General features: G+C 40.8%; 5 protein-coding genes across 7 annotated transcripts; 2 read left to right on the top strand and 3 right to left on the bottom strand.

Moving 5' to 3' along the window:
* Positions 1-357: 357 nt before the first annotated feature.
* Positions 358-3236, bottom strand: dusp13a (dual specificity phosphatase 13a). Of its 2 annotated transcripts, XM_085369955.1 has the most exons (7): positions 3021-3236; positions 2658-2783; positions 2334-2575; positions 1287-1503; positions 1067-1189; positions 777-994; positions 380-678 (listed from the first exon to the last, which is right to left on the bottom strand). In XM_085369955.1, the coding sequence occupies exons 2-7, from the start codon at positions 2780-2782 to the stop codon at positions 449-451; spliced, it is 1155 nt and encodes a 384-aa protein (XP_085226081.1). In that variant the 5' UTR covers position 2783; positions 3021-3236; the 3' UTR covers positions 380-448. The 2 variants fall into 2 exon arrangements, with proteins under 2 accessions (XP_085226082.1, XP_085226081.1); XM_085369956.1 differs by lacking the exon at positions 777-994 and having other exon boundaries at positions 358-678.
* Positions 3237-5457: 2221 nt separating this feature from the next.
* LOC146620057 (dual specificity protein phosphatase 13A) lies at positions 5458-6669 on the bottom strand. Its single transcript, XM_085369340.1, has 3 exons — positions 6530-6669; positions 6140-6357; positions 5458-6056 (listed from the first exon to the last, which is right to left on the bottom strand). The coding sequence occupies exons 1-3, from the start codon at positions 6652-6654 to the stop codon at positions 5845-5847; spliced, it is 555 nt and encodes a 184-aa protein (XP_085225466.1). The 5' UTR covers positions 6655-6669; the 3' UTR covers positions 5458-5844.
* A 208-nt stretch (positions 6670-6877) lies between these two features.
* Positions 6878-7931, bottom strand: LOC146620058 (dual specificity protein phosphatase 13A-like). The gene is made up of 4 exons (XM_085369339.1): positions 7636-7931; positions 7340-7554; positions 7055-7259; positions 6878-6933 (listed from the first exon to the last, which is right to left on the bottom strand). The coding sequence occupies exons 1-4, from the start codon at positions 7845-7847 to the stop codon at positions 6912-6914; spliced, it is 654 nt and encodes a 217-aa protein (XP_085225465.1). The 5' UTR covers positions 7848-7931; the 3' UTR covers positions 6878-6911.
* A 1134-nt stretch (positions 7932-9065) lies between these two features.
* LOC146620059 (sphingomyelin synthase-related protein 1-like) lies at positions 9066-15491 on the top strand. 2 transcript variants are annotated; one of them, XM_085369341.1, is made up of 6 exons: positions 9066-9146; positions 11370-11993; positions 12159-12254; positions 12343-12460; positions 12637-12787; positions 13643-15491. In XM_085369341.1, the coding sequence occupies exons 2-6, from the start codon at positions 11374-11376 to the stop codon at positions 13945-13947; spliced, it is 1290 nt and encodes a 429-aa protein (XP_085225467.1). In that variant the 5' UTR covers positions 9066-9146; positions 11370-11373; the 3' UTR covers positions 13948-15491. The 2 variants fall into 2 exon arrangements, with proteins under 2 accessions (XP_085225467.1, XP_085225468.1); XM_085369342.1 differs by having other exon boundaries at positions 11373-11993.
* Positions 15129-18154, top strand: LOC146620060 (beta-microseminoprotein-like). Its single transcript, XM_085369860.1, has 4 exons — positions 15129-15134; positions 17363-17468; positions 17712-17814; positions 18034-18154. Exons 1-4 carry the CDS (start codon positions 15129-15131, stop codon positions 18152-18154), a joined length of 336 nt encoding a protein of 111 aa, XP_085225986.1.
* The last annotated feature ends 1253 nt before the right edge of the window (positions 18155-19407 follow it).

A 19407-nucleotide genomic window follows, 5' to 3' on the forward strand; every position in this document is an offset into this window, starting at 1 on the left:
CAGGAGGAAGCAATGAAGACTGAAATACAGACCTGGAATGGTAACTGCTCTCTCAGGCTCAGTGTTTAACATGATATTTTTAGGTAGTTAGACTACAACACCTGATCTCTCCACATGGCATGCTTTCATAATGTAATCCTGTATATGAGACCCCTAACATGACAGCACGCACTGTTCAGGCACTGTTTTAAACAGAAACAAACTCAGTTGTTCAGTACGAGTGGCATCTTGCATCATCAGAGGAATGTCACTAATGTGTGGACAGCTGCAAGAATCAGTCACGATTCGTCAGTGCCGAGTTATTTCTGGAGGCCTGAAAAAGTCAAGGGAATAAAATAGGTGACACGCAGACCTTTTTTAAAGTTTTAATTATTTTGATAGAAACTAATTAAAATAACACAGGTTGCCAATCAAGGGAGGAATGAAGCGTTCCTGAGTGTGTTCATTATCAGGATGTGTTGGTACAGTCCTCCTCTGGGATCTGTCTGCTCTGTGTATTGAGGCTCAGTTCCAGCTGCCTCAGCTGCTCCAAAAAACCAGAGTTGGGTCCAATGTCTCGATTCAGACGCACAGCAGTGATAGCCTCCACTAACAACAGGCCCTGGCAAATCATCAGGTACGCCAAAACCAGCGCTCCAGAGCGGCTGACACCCATGGCACAGTGAACAAACACCTTCCCTGAAAGACATTTTGATCAGTCCTTTTAATAATAGCTGAAAGTAACTCGCAGATTGCTTAACATTAATGTATGCATGTCTATTTGCTTAGCCTCTAACCATTTTTCTTCAGCGCACTGTCAATGAACTGTGCGGCTGATCTGAAGAAAGGCTGGAGGTTGAACTCTGGGTGGTCTGCAGCTTCAACAGCGTGGTATTCCACTTTGAGGTCTCTGTAGAACTGCAGGCCTGTGTTAATGCGGTGTCGTCCTGCTGCAGCGTTTAGTATGTGAGTTATACCCAGAGATGAAAGTGTGATTTTATCTCGTGCCACAGACCTGCATACACACACGGCATACAGACTGATTTACTAGAATATTGTTTTTGATACATTTGAGTTTTCCACTCACTCATCTCCAATGTAGAGGTTTGGCCAGACTTGATTGACGGGTGCCACCGGCTTCCTGTTTGTCCAAAGGATGTTCCTCAGCTCTGTCAGAGATGCCGTTTCTTCCTGCCGGGCTAAGTGACTCCTGCAGCAATAAAGATGTGTGTGTGTTGTGTGTGTGTGCATATGTGTTTGCATATGTGGATGCTTATGGGTTTGTGTGTGACTGATTGTATCTTTACAGTGTTTGGGCCTGTCTTCGTCTCCTCCTCTCTCTCTCCAGGCTCATGTCGAGGCTACGGAGCTGCTGCAGGAAGCCTGGGTTTGGGCAGATGTCTCTATGCGGCCTGACAGCGGCTACTGCCTCCTGCAGCCTCAGGCCCTCAACAATCATCAAAAAGGCCAGCACCAAGGTTGCAGATCGACTCACGCCCATCAAACAGTGTACAAACACCCGTCCTGGGATTGAGATGATAAACATTACCCTCAATACCATTTATAGATATATAATGCTGTTAAAAAGTATTTGCCTCCTTCCTGGTCTGTTTTTTTTTTTTTTTTGCACATTTGTCACACTTAAATGTTTCAAATCATCATCAGTTTTTAAATTGTGATTTCATTCGTTACTACCTGGTATGAAAAAGTAATTGTCCCCTCTTGTTAAATCATGAATTAACCATGATTAACAGCATTTTTTGGAAAGCTAAGTTCAGTTTCACTCGCCTGATTACTGCCAGGCCTGATGAATCAAGAACTCATTTCAATAGAACCTGTCTGACAAAGTGAAGTAGGCCAAAAGACCTCAAAAAGTAACACATCATGCCGAAATCTAAAGAAACTCAAGAACAGATGGGAAACAAAGTCCGAAAAGTGTTACAAACCTTTGAAACTCCAGCAAATCACAGTGAGGGCGCAAATGCACAAATGGAGGAAAACTGGAATATGTCTGAACCTTCCCAGGAGTGAGCAATGTGGGTAGGTTTTAGACCTGTTACATCTCCTGCAAAACTAGCACAGCTTTTCATATAAGAATGTCATACCAACAGTCAAACGTGGTGGTCGTTGTGGGGCAATCACTTTTTCACATAAGGCCAGGTAGGCTTGAAGAGCTTGTTCTGCTTAATAAATGAAATCCTAATTTTAAAGCTGGAGCCAGAAACCAAATCTAAATCCAAACTAAAATAAGGATTCCTTATTTTAGTCAAGAATAAAATCTAATCTCATTAGATGGTGTGGCTGTATGACACTGAGATCTAATCCAGCCACATGCTGTAACCCTGCCCACTTGCCTCCCATGGCTAGTGCAGCTCTGATGTATCTTGCTGTTGGATAGAAGAATGGACTGAGGATGAAGTCCATTGCATCATCAGCTTCAACACCATAATAATCCACTGACATGTCTCTGTAGAAGCGCGGGCCAGTGTTGACGTAGAAATAGAGCCCGTGGCCTGGGTTGGGGGTTCCATGAGCAGCATTTACAATGTGAGTAATGCCCAGATTGTGAAGAGTGCCCTTGTCACGAGCTGCTACCCTGAAACACAATAGCACACTCAGTGCTGCACGAGTGCAGAATGTTTATAGATGTGTGTGCATGTTAATATGTGCACGCATACTCATTGCCTATGTAAAGGTTAGGCCAGACTTGATTGACATGTCCAGTCGGTCGTCTGTCAGCGAGCAGAAACTCCTGCAGCTCTGAGACAGAGGGAGGTTCATACGGAGGATCCCTAAGAGACATACTGTACAAACACACAGACACTCATAAATCGCACAAACACATGTCATTTATTAGCCCTTCACTATGAAAAGCTTCTGTAAATGTTAATGTTTGTTATGTAAACTTATTAGTCATCCCAGCTTCTTTTAACAACACACAGACCTGAGAGTGGGATTTTCTCAAGATGCCACACATGCTTTCTTTCTAAATGTTTCTTACCTGAAAGATCCCCCAAACCAGCCCAATCTCATGAACTTACCTCACTTCGAGGCGCTTCGGTTTCCTCTCCTACTCTGCCTGCTCTTATTTGTTCATCACAGTCACACATAGCTGGGGTTGTTTCCTTTTATAACTCTGTAATCATACACTCAAAAGTGACAAAGTTATCTAACATACTGTGTTCACTGTTCAGGCACTCAAAACCCATTTTATTCATGGTGAATGCAGACCTGATGTTTCATTCTCATGGGGCAACCCTGAGCCTTATCCTGTGAACTTTAACATTAGCTCACATGTTTCCACGATGACTGTGGACTGTTATGTAACACGTGGCTGCTCTGCGTGTGTCTGAGTTGCTACCCTGCTGCAGAGTAAAGCCTGCTGCTCTGTCCCTTTAAGAGATGTGGATGATATTCACCAGTGATTTATTAGCTTTATCTGCTTTTAATCTGCTCATACTGATTTAGGCTGTTTACTATCAAATAACCAATTAAAGAAAGGAAGACTGCATGACCTTAGGCGTGCAATAGTGCAACAGTAACAGTTGGCATAACCTCACTTTTATTTTGGAGTTCTCATCCTATATTTTCTTTCTGGTCCCTGTCAGAATTATAATGTTTTTATCTTTTGGGTCTCTTCTTACTCCTGAGCAAACACCTGATGGCACACCTACACTTCATCATCCAATCAAGGCCCAGCACTATATCTACCAGTCTCCACCAGTTTGTTCTGTCAGCTTGTGTGGTAGCAGAAGTGCTTTTATCTGCTTTTTTCAAGCTGAATTTATTTCTTGTTTGTTTAACCATTTCCTGCTTGAACTCTTTCCTGTTGTTCAAGGTTTCCTCTGCGTGCGGACACAAAACCCACAGTGGTAATAGGTCTCCAGTTGGTCCAGACACTACCAATCTCATCCTGACAAATCAATTACCCTTTAAACTGCCACTTCAGAGTTGCCTTTCATGCATCTAAGTTCAACTAATGACCAAACTTAGTAAATAAACCTTTGCTTTGCCATCATTTTAAAACTGTTTATGTACACAGACCAGCCACTTTATTAGGTACAAGAATGTGACCGTGACTCAAAGTTTTAAAACAGGAACCAGTAAGTAATGTCACCATGGCTACTTCCATTTCGATACATACTCACGGGCCAGTCTGTTCAGTACACCTGTTTAATTGCTTGTTAATGCAAATATCTAATGACTTACATTTACATGGCAGCTAGTCATTGCATTCAGGCATGTACACATGGTGAAGGTGACCTGCTGAAGTTGAAGCTAACCACCGGATAGGGGACGAAAGGTGGTTTAAGTGACTTTGAATGTGGCATTGTTGTTGGCAGCAGACAGGCACCAACAACCTTAAATATTCTTGAAACTGCTGATCTACAAGTGGCTGCAGCTCAGGAGGTAGAGCAGGTCATCTACTAAATGGAAAGTTAGTGGTTAGATCTCCTATGTCAAATATCCTTGGGTAAGATACTAATCCAAGTTGCTCTGTGATGCATCCAAAAGAGTGTACATGAATGTTAGATAAAAAGCACTTACTTGGGGGGAAAAGCGCTTGTATGAATGAGTGTAAAGTTGTATAACTTCACATTATTGAATTTTTGAAGTTTTGTGCTCAGGTGAAGTAGAAAAACGCTATATATGAACCAGTCCATTTATCTAATGTGATTTCCCCACACAACTCTGTCTAAAAAGGTCATCTTGAAGCCAGACTGCTTCAAGCTGGTACGAAGGCAGTATAAAGTCATGTAACCACTTGTCAAGGTCAACTTGTTACAACAAATGTATGCAGAAGAGGACCTCCGAACGTATATCACATTTAACTTTGGCTTACAGCAGCAGAAGACCACAGTGGGTGTGGCTCCTGTCAGAAAAGAACAGTTTGCACAGACTCACCAAAATTGTGCAACAGCACACTGGAAAAACATCAGCTGTTCTGATGAATCTCGATTTCTGCTGCGACATTCAAGCTGATGGTGCTGGAATGATTGTAGAGATATTTTGTTGATACACTTTGGGCCCTTTAGTACCAGCTGAGCATCATTTAAACACCACAGTTGACCTGAGTATTGTTGCTGACCATGTCCATCCCTTTGTGACAACACTGTACCATCTTCAGATGGCTGCTTCCAGCAGGATGAAAGACTGTGTCACAAAGCTCAGATCAATAAAAACTGCTTTCTTGAACATTTAAATGAGTTCACTGAATTCAAATGGCCTCCACAGTCACCAGATCTCAATCAAACAGAGCACTGTTAAGATATACAGCTCAGCAATTAGACATACCTGTTTTTGTCAGATTGATTAGGCAATATTAAGTAAGCTCTTGGCAATTAAAAAAAAAAAAAGCAAAATGAAACAAATAATTATTTTATTTGAGGAATCCTTGACTAAAAAAGTAGGTGTCTTATCAGGAAAACTGTTCAAGGTTAAACCTTGTTAGAAGTCAGATATACATATTTTTGAACATTATGCATCTGACCAAACAATTTAAGTGAGATTTGACAAAACATTAATGGGTTTAATAAAACTGTCCGTACATAGCATGTGAGCAGGACTCCTAACACTCACAGAGAACATTTGAATATGATTTAAATATGAAAAACAAACCAGGAGAAACATGACATAAAGGCTCAGTGTGAGCGCTGCTGCTGCTGGACTGTAGAAAGGCAGCAGACAACCTCGAAAATAAAAATAAATAAATAAAGGTCACTCCAGACTTACACCTGCAACTACATCAAACAAAATCTAATTACACATCATATTTACAAACTACTGATCGCCAATTAGAGTGGAGTTCTACATATGGAGAGGTGTTCATTAATCAAATGAAGGTGCAGTGAGGAACAAAGGCTGTCAGAGAATAGGACACAGCCTCCTCTTTCGTGTCAGCTGTTCATCCAGCTTGAGGAGGAGGGACAGGAAGTTCCGGTTGGGGTAAATGGCTCGTTTTTGGACAACATGCTTCAGAGCATCTCTCAGAGTAAGACGCTGCCACAGCATCAAGTACGCTATGACCAAAGTGGCCGATCTACTCACACCCATGATGCAGTGCACCAGAACTTTTCCTGTAGAAAAGGATGGAAAATATCATGAGGGCCAGCTCTTGAAAAGAAAAAAAAAACCAGTATAATATTCACGTTCAGTTTACCATCTTTGCTCATCAGGGCTTTGTGTATGAAGTCAGTTGCAGGTTTAAAGTACTGACTGAGGTCAAAGTCCTCTGAATCCTCCGCTGGGATGCCAAAGTAAACGCAGGTGTTCCCATAAAAACTCTGGTCACCAATGCTGCCCTGCTTGGAGTGCGCTGCGTTCAGGACATGAGTGATGTTAAGCTTATGCAATGTCTTTTTATTCTGTGCTACAGCCCTGTAGACATGGAAAAAGATGGAAAAAAGAGTAAAACTAAAGAATAGAACAGCCATGTCTAGTGTCTATAAATGCTAAATAACTTAAATGTAAAAGGAATACAAATTCTCCTTTTCAGCAGGCATTTCTCTCCAACAGAATTCAGAAAGATGTTGTACAAAAGAACACTCACACATTTCCTATGTACAGGTTGGGCCAGACTTCATCCACCGGTGTGAGCCCCACAGGGCAGGAATCCAAGATGACCTCCAGTTCTTTAATGAGTAGCAGGTCCTGTAGCTGTTTGCTCCTTGACATTCTCCCCGGACGCAGACTGCTCCTTCAGCACACCCCCGCACTGCTCTGGCTGTCTGTGCCCACCGTCCCCCTTCCCACCGAAGTCTACAGCTCGGTGAGAGGCATGAGCAGGTGGTTGTTTGAACGCTGCTTGGCTCCAAAATTAGCTCTCTGTGTTCAGTGTGCTCTCGGACTGTCTGGATGTAGTTATTTAATGTTGTAACGCTGTAGCATTGATTGGTCTGTTCACTGATGCTAAAAAACCCCAGGGGGAGAATTCAGGAGCTCGCTCTGATACCACTGATGTCACATTAGGAGAGGACAGGGGAGGGGAGTGAATGAAGCTGAACACTTTGGTTTATACATGCAATAAATGGTGCAAATGGAGGAGGAAATAGAGGGTTGTTTCTGGCTTTCTTACTCTGGCTCGTTTAAACCATCATCCTGCAGTTTTTGGTCCAGGTCTATGAGCTGTCGCAGGAAGCCTCTGTTGGGAAAAATCCAGCGCTTCTGCTGCACACAACGTATAGAGGACAACAGACTGAGGTGATGATGAATCATCAGGTAGGCTAGGACCAATGCAGCTGAACGACTCACACCCACAGCACAGTGCACAAACACTTTCCCTGAAAGTCAGAAAAGGCAGAAACAAATATAATGAAAACTCAGATCTGTATCATCCTCTCTGAAAATCTGCTTGCAGTACCTCCTGATGTCAAACCCTGGTGAATGAACTCAGCTGCGGGGTAGAAATATGGCGAGAGGTCAAATGTGGGGAGGTCGTTGGCAGGGACTCCGTAATATTTCACTGTGGTTCCATAGAAATCATCACTACCTTTACAGCAGAGTTTACCATGTGAGGCATTCAGCACATGAGTGATCCCTAGCTGGTAGAGCCCAAACTTGTCATGAGACATAAACCTGACACAAACAGCAGATGTAACACATGAATACAATCCAGATGTGCATACGTTGAATTTAAATCCAGCTCACGATACTCACATGTCTCCCAGAAACAGATTCGGCCACACCTCGTCTCCATGTCGACAGGAGCGTGGAGCTGAGTGTAAAACCTCCTCCAGATCCTGGAGAGATGGGATCTCCCACTTTCTCTCTGATCCCCCTGCCACACACTTCTCCTGTTTTGGCTCCAAATCTTGTATATCACATATCATCCCTGTGGCAGCACCTGAGGAGGACTTTCTGTCTGTCATTGCAAAGTTTTTACAATGGCAGACGGTCTGCTTTGTTCTTTACCAAAATGAAACCAAGCTGCACTCTGCTGCCTTCGCCTTGACTCTCTTTCAGCAGCAGTTCCACCTCACTCAGCCTCTGACTGTCAAAAACAGGTGGCTCATTGGCACTGGTTCTCAGTCAACCTCTCAAGCTTGCTTTCCAGTTATGGCAGACTCAACGGTACAATCTGTAGGAAAGGTATATGACATGAGATCTACTTAAACGTGATAGAAAAAACTATTTAAAAACATTTATGTTGAGAATATAATTATCTGTTGAGAGACCAAGGAGACCATTTGAGTACAATAAACTCATTGTTATGTTCAAGAAAGGTGTGTTATCGTGTGTTATCCATGCTCTTCTGCATATCTTGGTCATAATGAGAATTCCCAGCAGCTTAAAGCAGTTAGTCCAGAGGCATTTTCACTCTGAGATCTGCCATTCACTGAATAGTTTCTGTTTTTTGGGCCATTCTATGTAAACCTTAAAGACAGTTATGCAAGAAAATCCCAGTAAGTCAGCCATTTCTGAAATACTCAGACCAGACCAGCAACAATGCCACATTTAGAGACTTTTAAATCACCCTTATTCCCCATTCTGATGCTTTAGTAGGTACCATGTCTGCATACATAAATGCAGTTTTATTGTAATCTCTAATAAGCATTTGCTTAGTGAATGATGGCACATGTTTTTAACATTATAGGTTTAGTTTGTATTAACTTTTCTTCCTACTTTCCTCTACATAATGATGCTTTCACGGCTAAAAGAGTAACAAGATTTACTGCCGCAGTCGTCTTGACACTAATATTCAATGCCCCAAAATGACAATGAAAACAGCTCATTTCATCAATGATTTGTTGCTAAAACGATAGCACACTCTTCACTTATACATAGCTTAAGTTCATGCATGAGATATTGATGTATAACATAACCTCATATAAAAAAGTTTGAATGTTATAAAGGGGGGGAAATGAATGCCAAGGCAAGAATGACAATACTGTTTTAAGAACGAAAACCACAATAAAACAGTCAAAGTTGACGGATTATAGAAATCCCAGGCTTTCCAAGTGTAACCAGCAGATGTCAGTGTCCTTTGAGCTGAAGTCTCGCAGGAAGCATCCTGCTCCTCTTGGCTGCTTTTTGTTTGCTGTTGCCTCTTCCTGTTTGTTGTTGCTTAGTAGTCCGAAGCACGTTGGCTGTGAAATACTCCTATGAGCGGTGGAGTAAACAGACGGCTCATCCGCACCTTGTAGCAGCGCAGTGACAGTGGATGTTTGGTAAGTGAGACGATCATTGGTTATAATAAAGTGGACTTCCTGTGACGTGTTTGCTCTAAGTTGAACATTTTTGTTCATGTGAAGAAAGTTGCTGAGCTAGTAGTGAAATGTTGCAATCTGACGTTACATTGTAGCCTCTGCGGTGAAAAGACACTATGAGCTCTTTGTTGAGCTGCCTCTGTCTCTCTCACACACTGAAGGGCTTTCTCTCTCTCTCTCTCTCTCTCTCTCTCACTCACTCACTCACTCACTCACACACACACACACACACACTGAGCTGTGTCCTACTGCCTGACTGTGACTCACTGTAAGCCAGCCAAACAAGCTGACATGGCACTTTTATATCCCAAGTAGCTGCGGGATGTTGCCAGTAAAATCTCGAGGCTAGTTAAAAATAACTTATTTCTCTTTGAGGGAGCAGATCTGCACACGCCTCGGTGAGTGAGCTGCTTGTAGGTTTCAGGGATTTTCATCAGCGGTGACTTTCAGTGCCAAACTGAACCAGTGTCAGAGGAGTGATGTCATACTAGGTGTGGCTGTCAGGCTGAAGGCGGAATTCAGAAACCACCAACAAAAGCTTTGAGGCTAGAATCTAGTATTTAGGCTGTTTTATTTTTAAATCAATTAATCTTGTCATAAATGTTTAGCTGTTAAAATGTCAGAATATATTACGAAAAAATGTACAGCACGTTCCAGAAACTCTACCAGATTTTCTGCTTCTTAGAGGGATTGTTTGATGAATTTTGTCAGTTAATTTTTTGCTGCTTGATCAGCTAATCATTCAATCAGTCAGCTCCATAATGAGCCTGTTTAACATCATGATAAAAAAGAATTATTCCTGGATTTTCTCGGTTTGGTTCAGTACAAAATAAAAATTTCAAGGCTGTATATAGTGTCGACTCAGCAGGCAGGCCATCGGTACAGTACTACAGCCGTGTTGGTTGAACTTGTAGACCTTTGGAGTACGAGTGGAGCTGTACAGTGGTGAGCTTGTCAGAAGTTCAAAGGGCAGAAATGAGCGAACTGCAAAGCAAAGATTGATTATAGTCTCCTGTGGTTTTTTTAGTGACTCACTGTTTTGGGGTTTTGAATTCCTGCTTTAGGTGGGACACTCTGTCCTGGCTAAAGCAGGACAAAGTGCTAACGTACAGTCACTGACCTGAACACAGATGAGGCAAAACCAGCTAAGCAGGCTGCAGCGTGCACTGCAGTGTTTCACTAAATAAGAGCACAAGCAGGCAGCCAACCCCTCGGCTAATTAACCCTGCACTTACTGATTAAAAATGATGACTTTTTAATTGTTAAAGTGACCAAAAATGTGAAAACTGTAAAATACGGCAATAACAATTTGCCTTGACCTTGAAAGGACTCATTTTGTCCATCTAACAATCTCTAAATTATCAAAGTGGCTTCAATTCTGGGACGGCTGGATTACAAATCCCAGTTTTGGAGAAGTCATGATGGATATGCTTATCTGTGACAAAAATAACAGACCTCTAACCCATATATTTACTAAAGAAACAATAAATTTGTTGAAATTTGCTCTCATTTAGTTTTACTTTGGTTACTATACTGTTTTGTTTGAGATGCTGCTGTGCCTGATGCTGTTTTTTTTGTTTTTTTTTTAATCAAATTTCATGCCAAAAAAGAAAAAAAAACATGAATGGTTTGGAGAATAAAGAAGCTACTTTCAGCTGCTCTGTCATTCATAACGGGTCGCCACAGCGGGCTTTTCCGCATATTTAATTTGGCAGATCTACACCCCAGATGATCTTCTGGATGAACCAAAGAGATTCATGACTCTTCCCGGGGATCAAACCAGCGATCTCTCGCTTGTTATTCGAATGTATAAACCGCTACACTGTGGAGAATAATCAGCAAACTTATGAATAATTTATATAACTGCAGCGCTGTATGATATGAACAGCGGGGAAAGTGCTCGTGTTAATTTTCATGCAAATTGAGTAGAAGTGTCAGTGGGTGAGCTTCAGGCAGTTTTGCATTAAAAGAATGGCACTGAACAGTTATGAAATCAAGTGATCAAAATGCAGAGGAGGACGTGGCACTTAATTATCAAGCTTTAGAGAATTGTTAACAGCACCCTTTGATCAGTCAGAACATCAGTGTGTGTGCGTGTGCATACTTCTTTTCTCTGCCGCTGTAATTTCAGTTATTTTTTTATCTGTCATACCCCACGTTACTTAACAGTGTTTGTTTCTGCAGCAGCATGGCACTGTCGGAAGATGATGTGAGTGCCTGGAGCTGTAAGCAGGTGGCCCAGTGGCTGAAGGAAGAAGGTTTTGGGCAGTACGTGGAGCTACTGTGCACACAGCACCGCCTGGACGGCCTCAGTCTGCTGGCTCTGACTGAGGCCGACCTGAGGGGTCCTCCTCTGGGCCTCACGGTGCTGGGAGACATCAAAAGGCTAACCATAGCCCTCCGCCAGCTCCAGAGAAAAAACCAGGCCCAGCTAGAGGAGCTGGGCCTCTCACCTTCGGACAGTCTTCCCGCCGGGCTCTCCACAGGCACTACTGGGGTCAAGTGGAGCTGCGATGGAGCTGACGGGTGTAATGGAGGTGATCGCTTGTGTAACGGGACTGAGCTGCGGTCAAGGAACAGCAATAGATCTGGATACAGCTCAGGAGAGGTGCTGTGTCACACACACTCCAACGGGAGGTGTAGGCAGCACTTAGCTGGTAGATTGGACCCAGAGGTTTGGAAAACAGTCATCAGTTCCATATATGTTTTTCTTGTTTTTGGATTCACATCTTTTGTCATGGTCATTGTACATGAGCGCGTCCCTGACATGAGGACATACCCACCGCTGCCTGATATATTCCTGGACAGGTACAAGCTTGCATATTTTATGTTTTGCATATTTTGCACTGATAAGTATCTATATGGTGGTTCCAGGGATTGTTGAGCAACGTAAGCTCCATAGTTCACGTACACATTGAGCTGCACTCATATCTTATCTGCTTTCTGATATGCATGTTTTTGTACTCTTAACAGTGTACCCAGAATTCCTTGGGCTTTTGCCATGGCTGAAGCTTGTGGTCTCATCTTATGTTACATGTTTCTGTTGATCCTGCTCCTTCACAAACACAGGTAGCCCATAGGTCCCGTTTCTGCAGTTTGCACATTCCTAGCTGCTGCCATCACATTACGCTGAGTTGGGCGTGCGTCTGTGTTTCAGGTCCATCCTCTTCAGACGGCTGTGTTCTTTAATGGGAACGGTGTTTTTGCTTCGTTGCTGCACCATGTTTGCCACCTCGCTTTCTGTGCCAGGGCAGCACCTGAAGTGTGCCAGCAAGGTGGGAAGTGCAAATCATTTTTCCTCCTGGAGTTTTTTTTATTTTTATTCTCATTGCTGTTGGCAGTGTTACAGTTCAGTTGATCACTCAGCTGTACTGCGGTGATAACTAATAAACAGCTGCCACTGTGATTCACAGCATGACTAATTACTGGAGGGGTTTTTTTTGTCCCTCAGACATATGGTGACACCTGGGGAAAGATACAGAGGGCTCTAACAATCTGGAGTGGATTTGGGATGACTCTGACAGGCGTGCAAACCTGTGGAGACTACATGTTCAGTGGGCACACTGTTGTCATCACGATGCTCAACTTCTTTGTGACTGAATGTGAGGATTAATTATTTTGTTCGGCTTTCAATGAGTTTAGTGAGAGTGTACTTTCTTGTTAGGTCTTGTATTTTTACTAGTAGGAAAGAAATGATGTGATTATAATTAAGGAAAGTACACCTTCTTTTAACTCTAAGGTTTTATGTATTGGGACTTAATTTTTTTTATAAATCACCTGTTCCTCAGCAGGTCTTAAATTCCCTTAAATACACCTCATGTCATTATTTATTTAACAATAGATAAGCCAAAATGCAGAAGTAATGCATAAAACAACTAAGCACAGGCTTACCTCTGTCATAGGAATCAAGACCACAAGTAGAAACAAGTGTAAGTAATATCTGATCATCAGCAAGTGTGAGCACCTCTATCACAGTAGAGGTTTGCAGCGGCTGTTTGTTGATTTGGAGCATTTAGACAAGTGTTAACACAATGCCAAACATGAAATGTATCAGAAACAGTTGTTTCTGCCCATCAGTCTGGGAGCAGTTAAAGTCCATTTCCAAACTATTTGAAGTCCATCAATCAGAAAAAGACCGAACAAGTATGGCTTGTTTGGAAGAGTTGCCACGAGACTCTTCTCCCTAAAAAGAACATGGCATTAATGTTAAGCTTTGAAAACTTCCTTTCAACAAACCACAAAACCTCTGGAAAAATGTCTTTTGGATAGAGAAGACCAAAGTGGATATGTCTGGACAAAATGCACAGTGGCACATTTGGCAACAACAAAGTATATCAGCACAAATATCTCATACCAGCTGTCCAGCTCAAAATAAACTAGTACCAAGGATGTCTGCAAGCTTTGGATATACATAAAATACACTGAGCATGTCTTATAATTATGTTTCCTAATTGCAGATACTCCACGAACATGGAATCTGATTCACACCATATCTTGGGTGTTAAACCTGTTTGGGATTTTCTTCATCCTGGCTGCTCACGAGCACTACTCCATCGACGTGTTCATCGCCTTCTACATCACCACCCGCCTCTTCCTCTACTATCACACCTTAGCTAACACTCGTGCCTACCAGCATAGCCGAAGGGCACGCATTTGGTTCCCCATGTTCTCCTTTTTTGAGTGTAACGTGAATGGACCCGTCCCCAACCAGTATCACTGGCCCTTCAGTAAACCGGCCTTCATGAAAACTCTGATTGGATAAAGTTGAAGTTACAGTAGTGGAAACATGCATGGGACTCTAATGTGAATGCCTTAGTGAAAAAACTTGATAATTTATTATACAAAAAAACTTAAAAACATGTTCTCTTTGATTAATTTCTCTGATAAAAGTGACAGTTGTGGAACAATACTTTCTTACATGTTAGATTAGCTGTCAATATAGAAGTTAGCTAACTTCTATGTTGACATTTAGCTAAGCTTAGCACATGGACTGGAAACCGGGGTATAGTTGACCAGGGTCTGTTTAAGGGTACACTACCAGCACATTTGAAATGATAAACTCTTTTATAAACATCAAGTTTTAGTAATACTGATGTTTTGATATTTGTTGTTTGGATTTTTATTTTTTTATTTTTTAACTTTGGATAAATGTCGTTGGTTGTTTCTGGTCTTTACGCTAAGCTAAGCTATGCTGTCTGGCTGCTAACTATAGAGGTTTCTCACAGGACAACAGATTTCTCACCATGTTGGACATGATACAACCACCAGTTGCTAAGAAAAATACATTCACCCTGTGATTGCCGTGGTTGCAAGAAGATCATTGTAAATGTCTGTAGTTAGCATGGAAGATACCAACTTAAGTGGAAATACTCTCTTACTAACCACTGAGTGGTAGTGAAACTTGGAAAAAGTGTAGCGCAAACCAGAAATGGAGATTGTCTCCAAAATAAAAGCTGTTTCTCACAGTTTACAATGTTATTTTTAAAACTCAACTTCTGCTTTCACTTTAAAGTCAAATAGTCTCTGTTTGTTGGACTTCTCACAGTTTAACTACTTTTTGGAGAGCAGTTGGTGAGTGATTGCAGACAAGTTGCTGTTTTCATGCTACGTAACTATGGGGAATCAAAATAATCTCAAAGAGGTTTTTGCCAACCAGTAGGGGATTACTCGTTTTTCCCTAGTAACTGGTGGGGGTCGGGTCACTGAATGTTCTCTACACCTGTGAGAGTGGGGCCTTATTTACTTGGCCTATATTGTCACATGTCCAAAATGGCAAAAGTTAACATCACGTGGTTAGCGGTCACATGACTCCAAAAAGTCAGTTTCATATGTACATTATATCAGACGCTGAATAAGTGTTTGTCTCAAAATGTTGAGCAGTACCTTTAAATGTAATTGCACACTGCCAAAGGAAAAGAATGAGATTTATTTGTTGGCTAAGCGATGCAGGTACATTTATTTTCTTTGAAGATTTGCCTTTAAATGATCACTTTTGTCATTCTTAGCTTCTGCTTTGGGTTTGTTTACTGTTCGGTGGTGGTTTGGGTTTTTGGTGGTACTTGATAATTACAGCAGAAATCTAATGAGATAGCTGTGGGTTGATACTGTAGTTGTGCCTCTTCGGGAGTTGAGGTGGTGATGCCTCAGAGCTCAGGCTTTGCTGCAAACATATCTGACACCTGTTGGATAGCTGCTACCAAAGGAGCACTCGTTTCTTTAGATGTGCAAAAAAAAAAAAAAATCCTCTGCACTAACATAAAAAATGTCTTTTATTTCACTTGCACTAAGATGAACTCACCACTGACATAGAGCTCCCTATATTCAGAGTTAAATAAAGTATGTGAATATTCATTGCAAAAAATGTATATTTTGCACATTAAACCTTATATGTGTAATTGTTTCTTTATCCCAGTTTGATACTCTGTCATGGTTTTCTACGATTTTTTTTGATTTTTTTTTTTTTTTTTTTACTGATTGTTAAGTGGTGACTGTAGAAACATGGAGATATCATCTGTTGCCTATAAAGCTTTAAAAGCAGTTTGTTTTTTTTTAAGCAAAGGTTCAAAAGTGCAGTGTTTACTCTGGCAGGTCTGATCCAAACTTTTATCTCTTTAACTGTTTACAACGTGTATCGTTTATCGATGCAAGTAATCAGTCTCTGCCTTTTGGCTCAGGAATAAAAGTTGCTAGACAAGGAAAATAACTTTTGTTTTTCTGACTAATTATTTCACAGCTGCTTTTTCACTGTGCTTGAGTTTGATTCGTGAGAAGAAACAAACCATTTCTATCGCTGGTGAAAATGTTGTTTTTGATATGCAGTTTCAACATAACCTGCTGGTCTTCTCCACCTTAAAACAAATATTTGATAAAAAACGTTCATCACTGTTTAAATATTATCATAATGATATACATGGGAGTCACACCTTAATAAAATCCGTGACTACCGAATTTTCACACACAGTTTTTCTGTTGGCTGGGATACATCATAACTGAGGATGGTACGTATTTTACACTTTCTTTTATATATTCTCTAATCACAGCTATTTTTTAAAATAACTTTCAGTATAAATGTAAATATGAATAGTTATGAGCTTTCAATCACGTAATTGTTGTCAGAGTGTATATATTTCACAAACTCAGTTCCAAAAATGTTATAAAATGTAAAAGAAAACAGATTTTTAAATCTCATAAACCCATGTTTTATTCACCATAGAATATGTAAATCATACCAGTGTTTAAAAAGAGAAAATTTAACATTTTTTAAAATTAATTTAATGGTACCAAAGCTTCCCTGTTTATCTCTGTGTTGCATCCACTCTTTTTTTAACTATAGTCCACAAAAATATTTCTTGATCGACCAAAAGTTTGGTTCACTTTGTCCTTTTTAGCTAAGCTTTGGCTCAGAGAAGATGGTGGCTTTTCATCATCATGTTCATATATGGCTTCTTCTTTGTATGATAGAGCTTTAAGTGGCATTTGTGGATGACACAGTTAACTTTGTACAGTGATTTCTGGAAGTGTTTTTTTTTTGAGCCCATGCAGGGATTTCCGTGACAGATTCATCCTTGTTCTTAATCTCGTCCTGCCTGATGGACCAAAGATCAAACGTCCAGAATTCGTTTTCAGCCGTATCTCCTGCGCACAGAGATTTCTGCAGATGCTCTGAATCTTTGGATGATGTTTTGTGCTGTAGATGATGAAATATTCAAAGTCTTTGCAGTTTATGTTGGGTCACATTATTCTGAAATTCTTCCACAATTTGTAGAGGCAGATTTTTGCAGATTGGTAAACCTCTGCTCAGTCCTGTTGCTAACCTGTTGCCAATGAACCTAATTACAAATCTTTGACTTTCTTTTTAGTAATTGTACCTACTTTTTTTTTTAGATGTGGTACTGTCAATTCAGATTCAAAATAAGCTCATAATTTTCATGAATTAGTAAAATATCTTAGTTTAAACACTGAGTTTATGACACCTGCAAATCATTCTGCTTTTTCAGAATTATATTTTATATTTACACACGCCTCGGGTTATGTAAGATATAAGGTACAACTGTGTATACACTGTGTCAACTGAACAGAATAGTTGTTAGTCGAAGCAGTAGTTGGCCATTTCCTGTCATGTTAAAGGTCTTAAAAGGATAGAAATTACTTTAGTATGAAATGTGTTTCTCTTTCAGTCCTCTCTACATGTGTTTGTCTGTCTGCTGGGGCTCGTTGTGCTCTGTCACTCTCAATGCTTCTTCGAGGAGTTAGAGGTCAAAGATCCAAATAACCCTCCAAAAGGTGAGTCACATGAGACCTTTCTTGTATAGATACAATACTGCAGCAGTGCAGCAGGACACTGGGTGTGGGGGAAAGGTTTCTCTGTCATGATTTACAGATATTAGACATTTATTCCACATCTAATCCCTTAACCACACCTATGCATACACTAATAGATGCTTAAACACAAGTAAGGAGTGCCTCTGAGTAAGTAAGTCAACAACTCCTTTGAGTTGAGCTGTGTTTTCATTTCTTTACATGTAGGGTGTGTGGATAAGGATGGAGAGCTGCATGATTTTGACTCTGCATGGGTGAGAGACTGCATGGACTGCTCTTGTACAAGCGAGGGTTTGAGCTGCTGTACCAAGTAAGACTTCCACATTATTGTTTTTTTTTAATCATTAAGGCATTTTTTCTTTAAACAAATAAACCTCTTTTCTCTCAGCTTTCTTACTCGTAGGACTGTGATAAGTTCTCTTTTTAGGCTTTAACAGTGATAACTTCCAATTTTAGAGTTACTAAATGAACAAAACCCCTGAGATTGTTTTTGATTATTATTGTTTCTTTTTTTCTTTTTGTATCATAGGATCCCCGATGCAAACACTGTAGATGTTCCTGAGGAGTGTGAGCTGGTTGTGAATGAGAAGGCCTGCTCTGTTAAGGTGGTGATGAAGTCTGACAATGAAAAAGAGTGCAGCCCTATCTGAATACACTCTAAAGGCGACTAAAATCCAGACCGGGTCTAGATTATGACATTAAATTACCAATGAACAAAGATGACCACTTTATCAAACTTGCTCTTCATCAATAAATTCGGTTCAACTCTGCTTCCTGAGTCTTCAGTGTCTTCTTGTCAGCACTTGCAGCTGGTTTCATTTTCAGGATGCAATTGAATAAATTCACCACTGTGTGACAGCAGAGCACGGTCCTCAGAGGGTCTTTGGCACCTGAAGGGGCTCTAAGCACAATTATAGCTGTGCTCCTTCGCTGCTGCCTCTGACACAATCGCTTTGGTTGTTATAGTGCACAGCTTCTTCTCCAACTCTAATCCCTGAGGATTCACACCTGTTCAGAGCATCATTTTCTCTCATCCTGGCTTCACTGAAACTCATTTTTCAGCTAAACCATCACGTGAGTCCTTTATCTTTCTTTTTTTTAAACACGCAATATTGATGTATTGAATGGATTCATCATCTTTGTCGAGGGAAATCAGTATTGATTAGGATTCAATCAGCTATGAAATGAATGCTGTATTGTTTCTAGACTGTCAGCTTGCAGTGTCCAGAGACTGTAAGCAGGTGTAATGTAGGTCTCTCCTTCTACAAATATCTTTTCAATTATACAGTCTAACAAAAGCATCTGACAGCACGCATGTCTGGTGGTATTTATCCAAAAGAAAACGCAAACAGGGGAACAACATTGCATTCATATTTCGTGTTCTTTGTTGAAATGTAAAGAGAACCACATTGTGAAAGTATTTGTAGTAGATTTGAGAGGTGTCACCCACAATCCCTGACACCTCCAGCAGATAACAAGGCTTAGCTCAGGTTGAGCACACTGCACAGTGCCTGCTGCCGTTACCCTGATTATCACCGGCACAAGGCAATATGAAAGAAAATAGTCTCTGAGCAGCTGTATCGATTGCACACACATATTGGACTATTCTTTTGGATTTAGGAAATTTTTAGAATCTTGTAAGTGGCTGTACTGGTAAGAAGTGAAGCAGAAACACAACCTGTGATTGCAGAGGGGTAATTGAAAGACTGGGCTTTTTTTGTTTTTCAGTCAAGCATATATCTTTATTTTCATTTTCAAATGCATTTTACCTGCAGTACAGATTCATTACACGCAAAAAAAAAAAAAAACCCCAAATCGTTCATCCCTTTGGAATAGCACATGTCAGACCTTTATAATCAAGTGCAGTGTTCAGCTATAATAAACTATTTTTCATTTCTCAGAA

The sequence above is a fragment of the Diplotaxodon limnothrissa genome, linkage group LG13 (genome assembly GCF_057381915.1).
Source record: "Diplotaxodon limnothrissa isolate DT_005_m linkage group LG13, D_limnothrissa_male_GT1.1, whole genome shotgun sequence".
NCBI lineage: Eukaryota > Metazoa > Chordata > Actinopteri > Cichliformes > Cichlidae > Diplotaxodon > Diplotaxodon limnothrissa.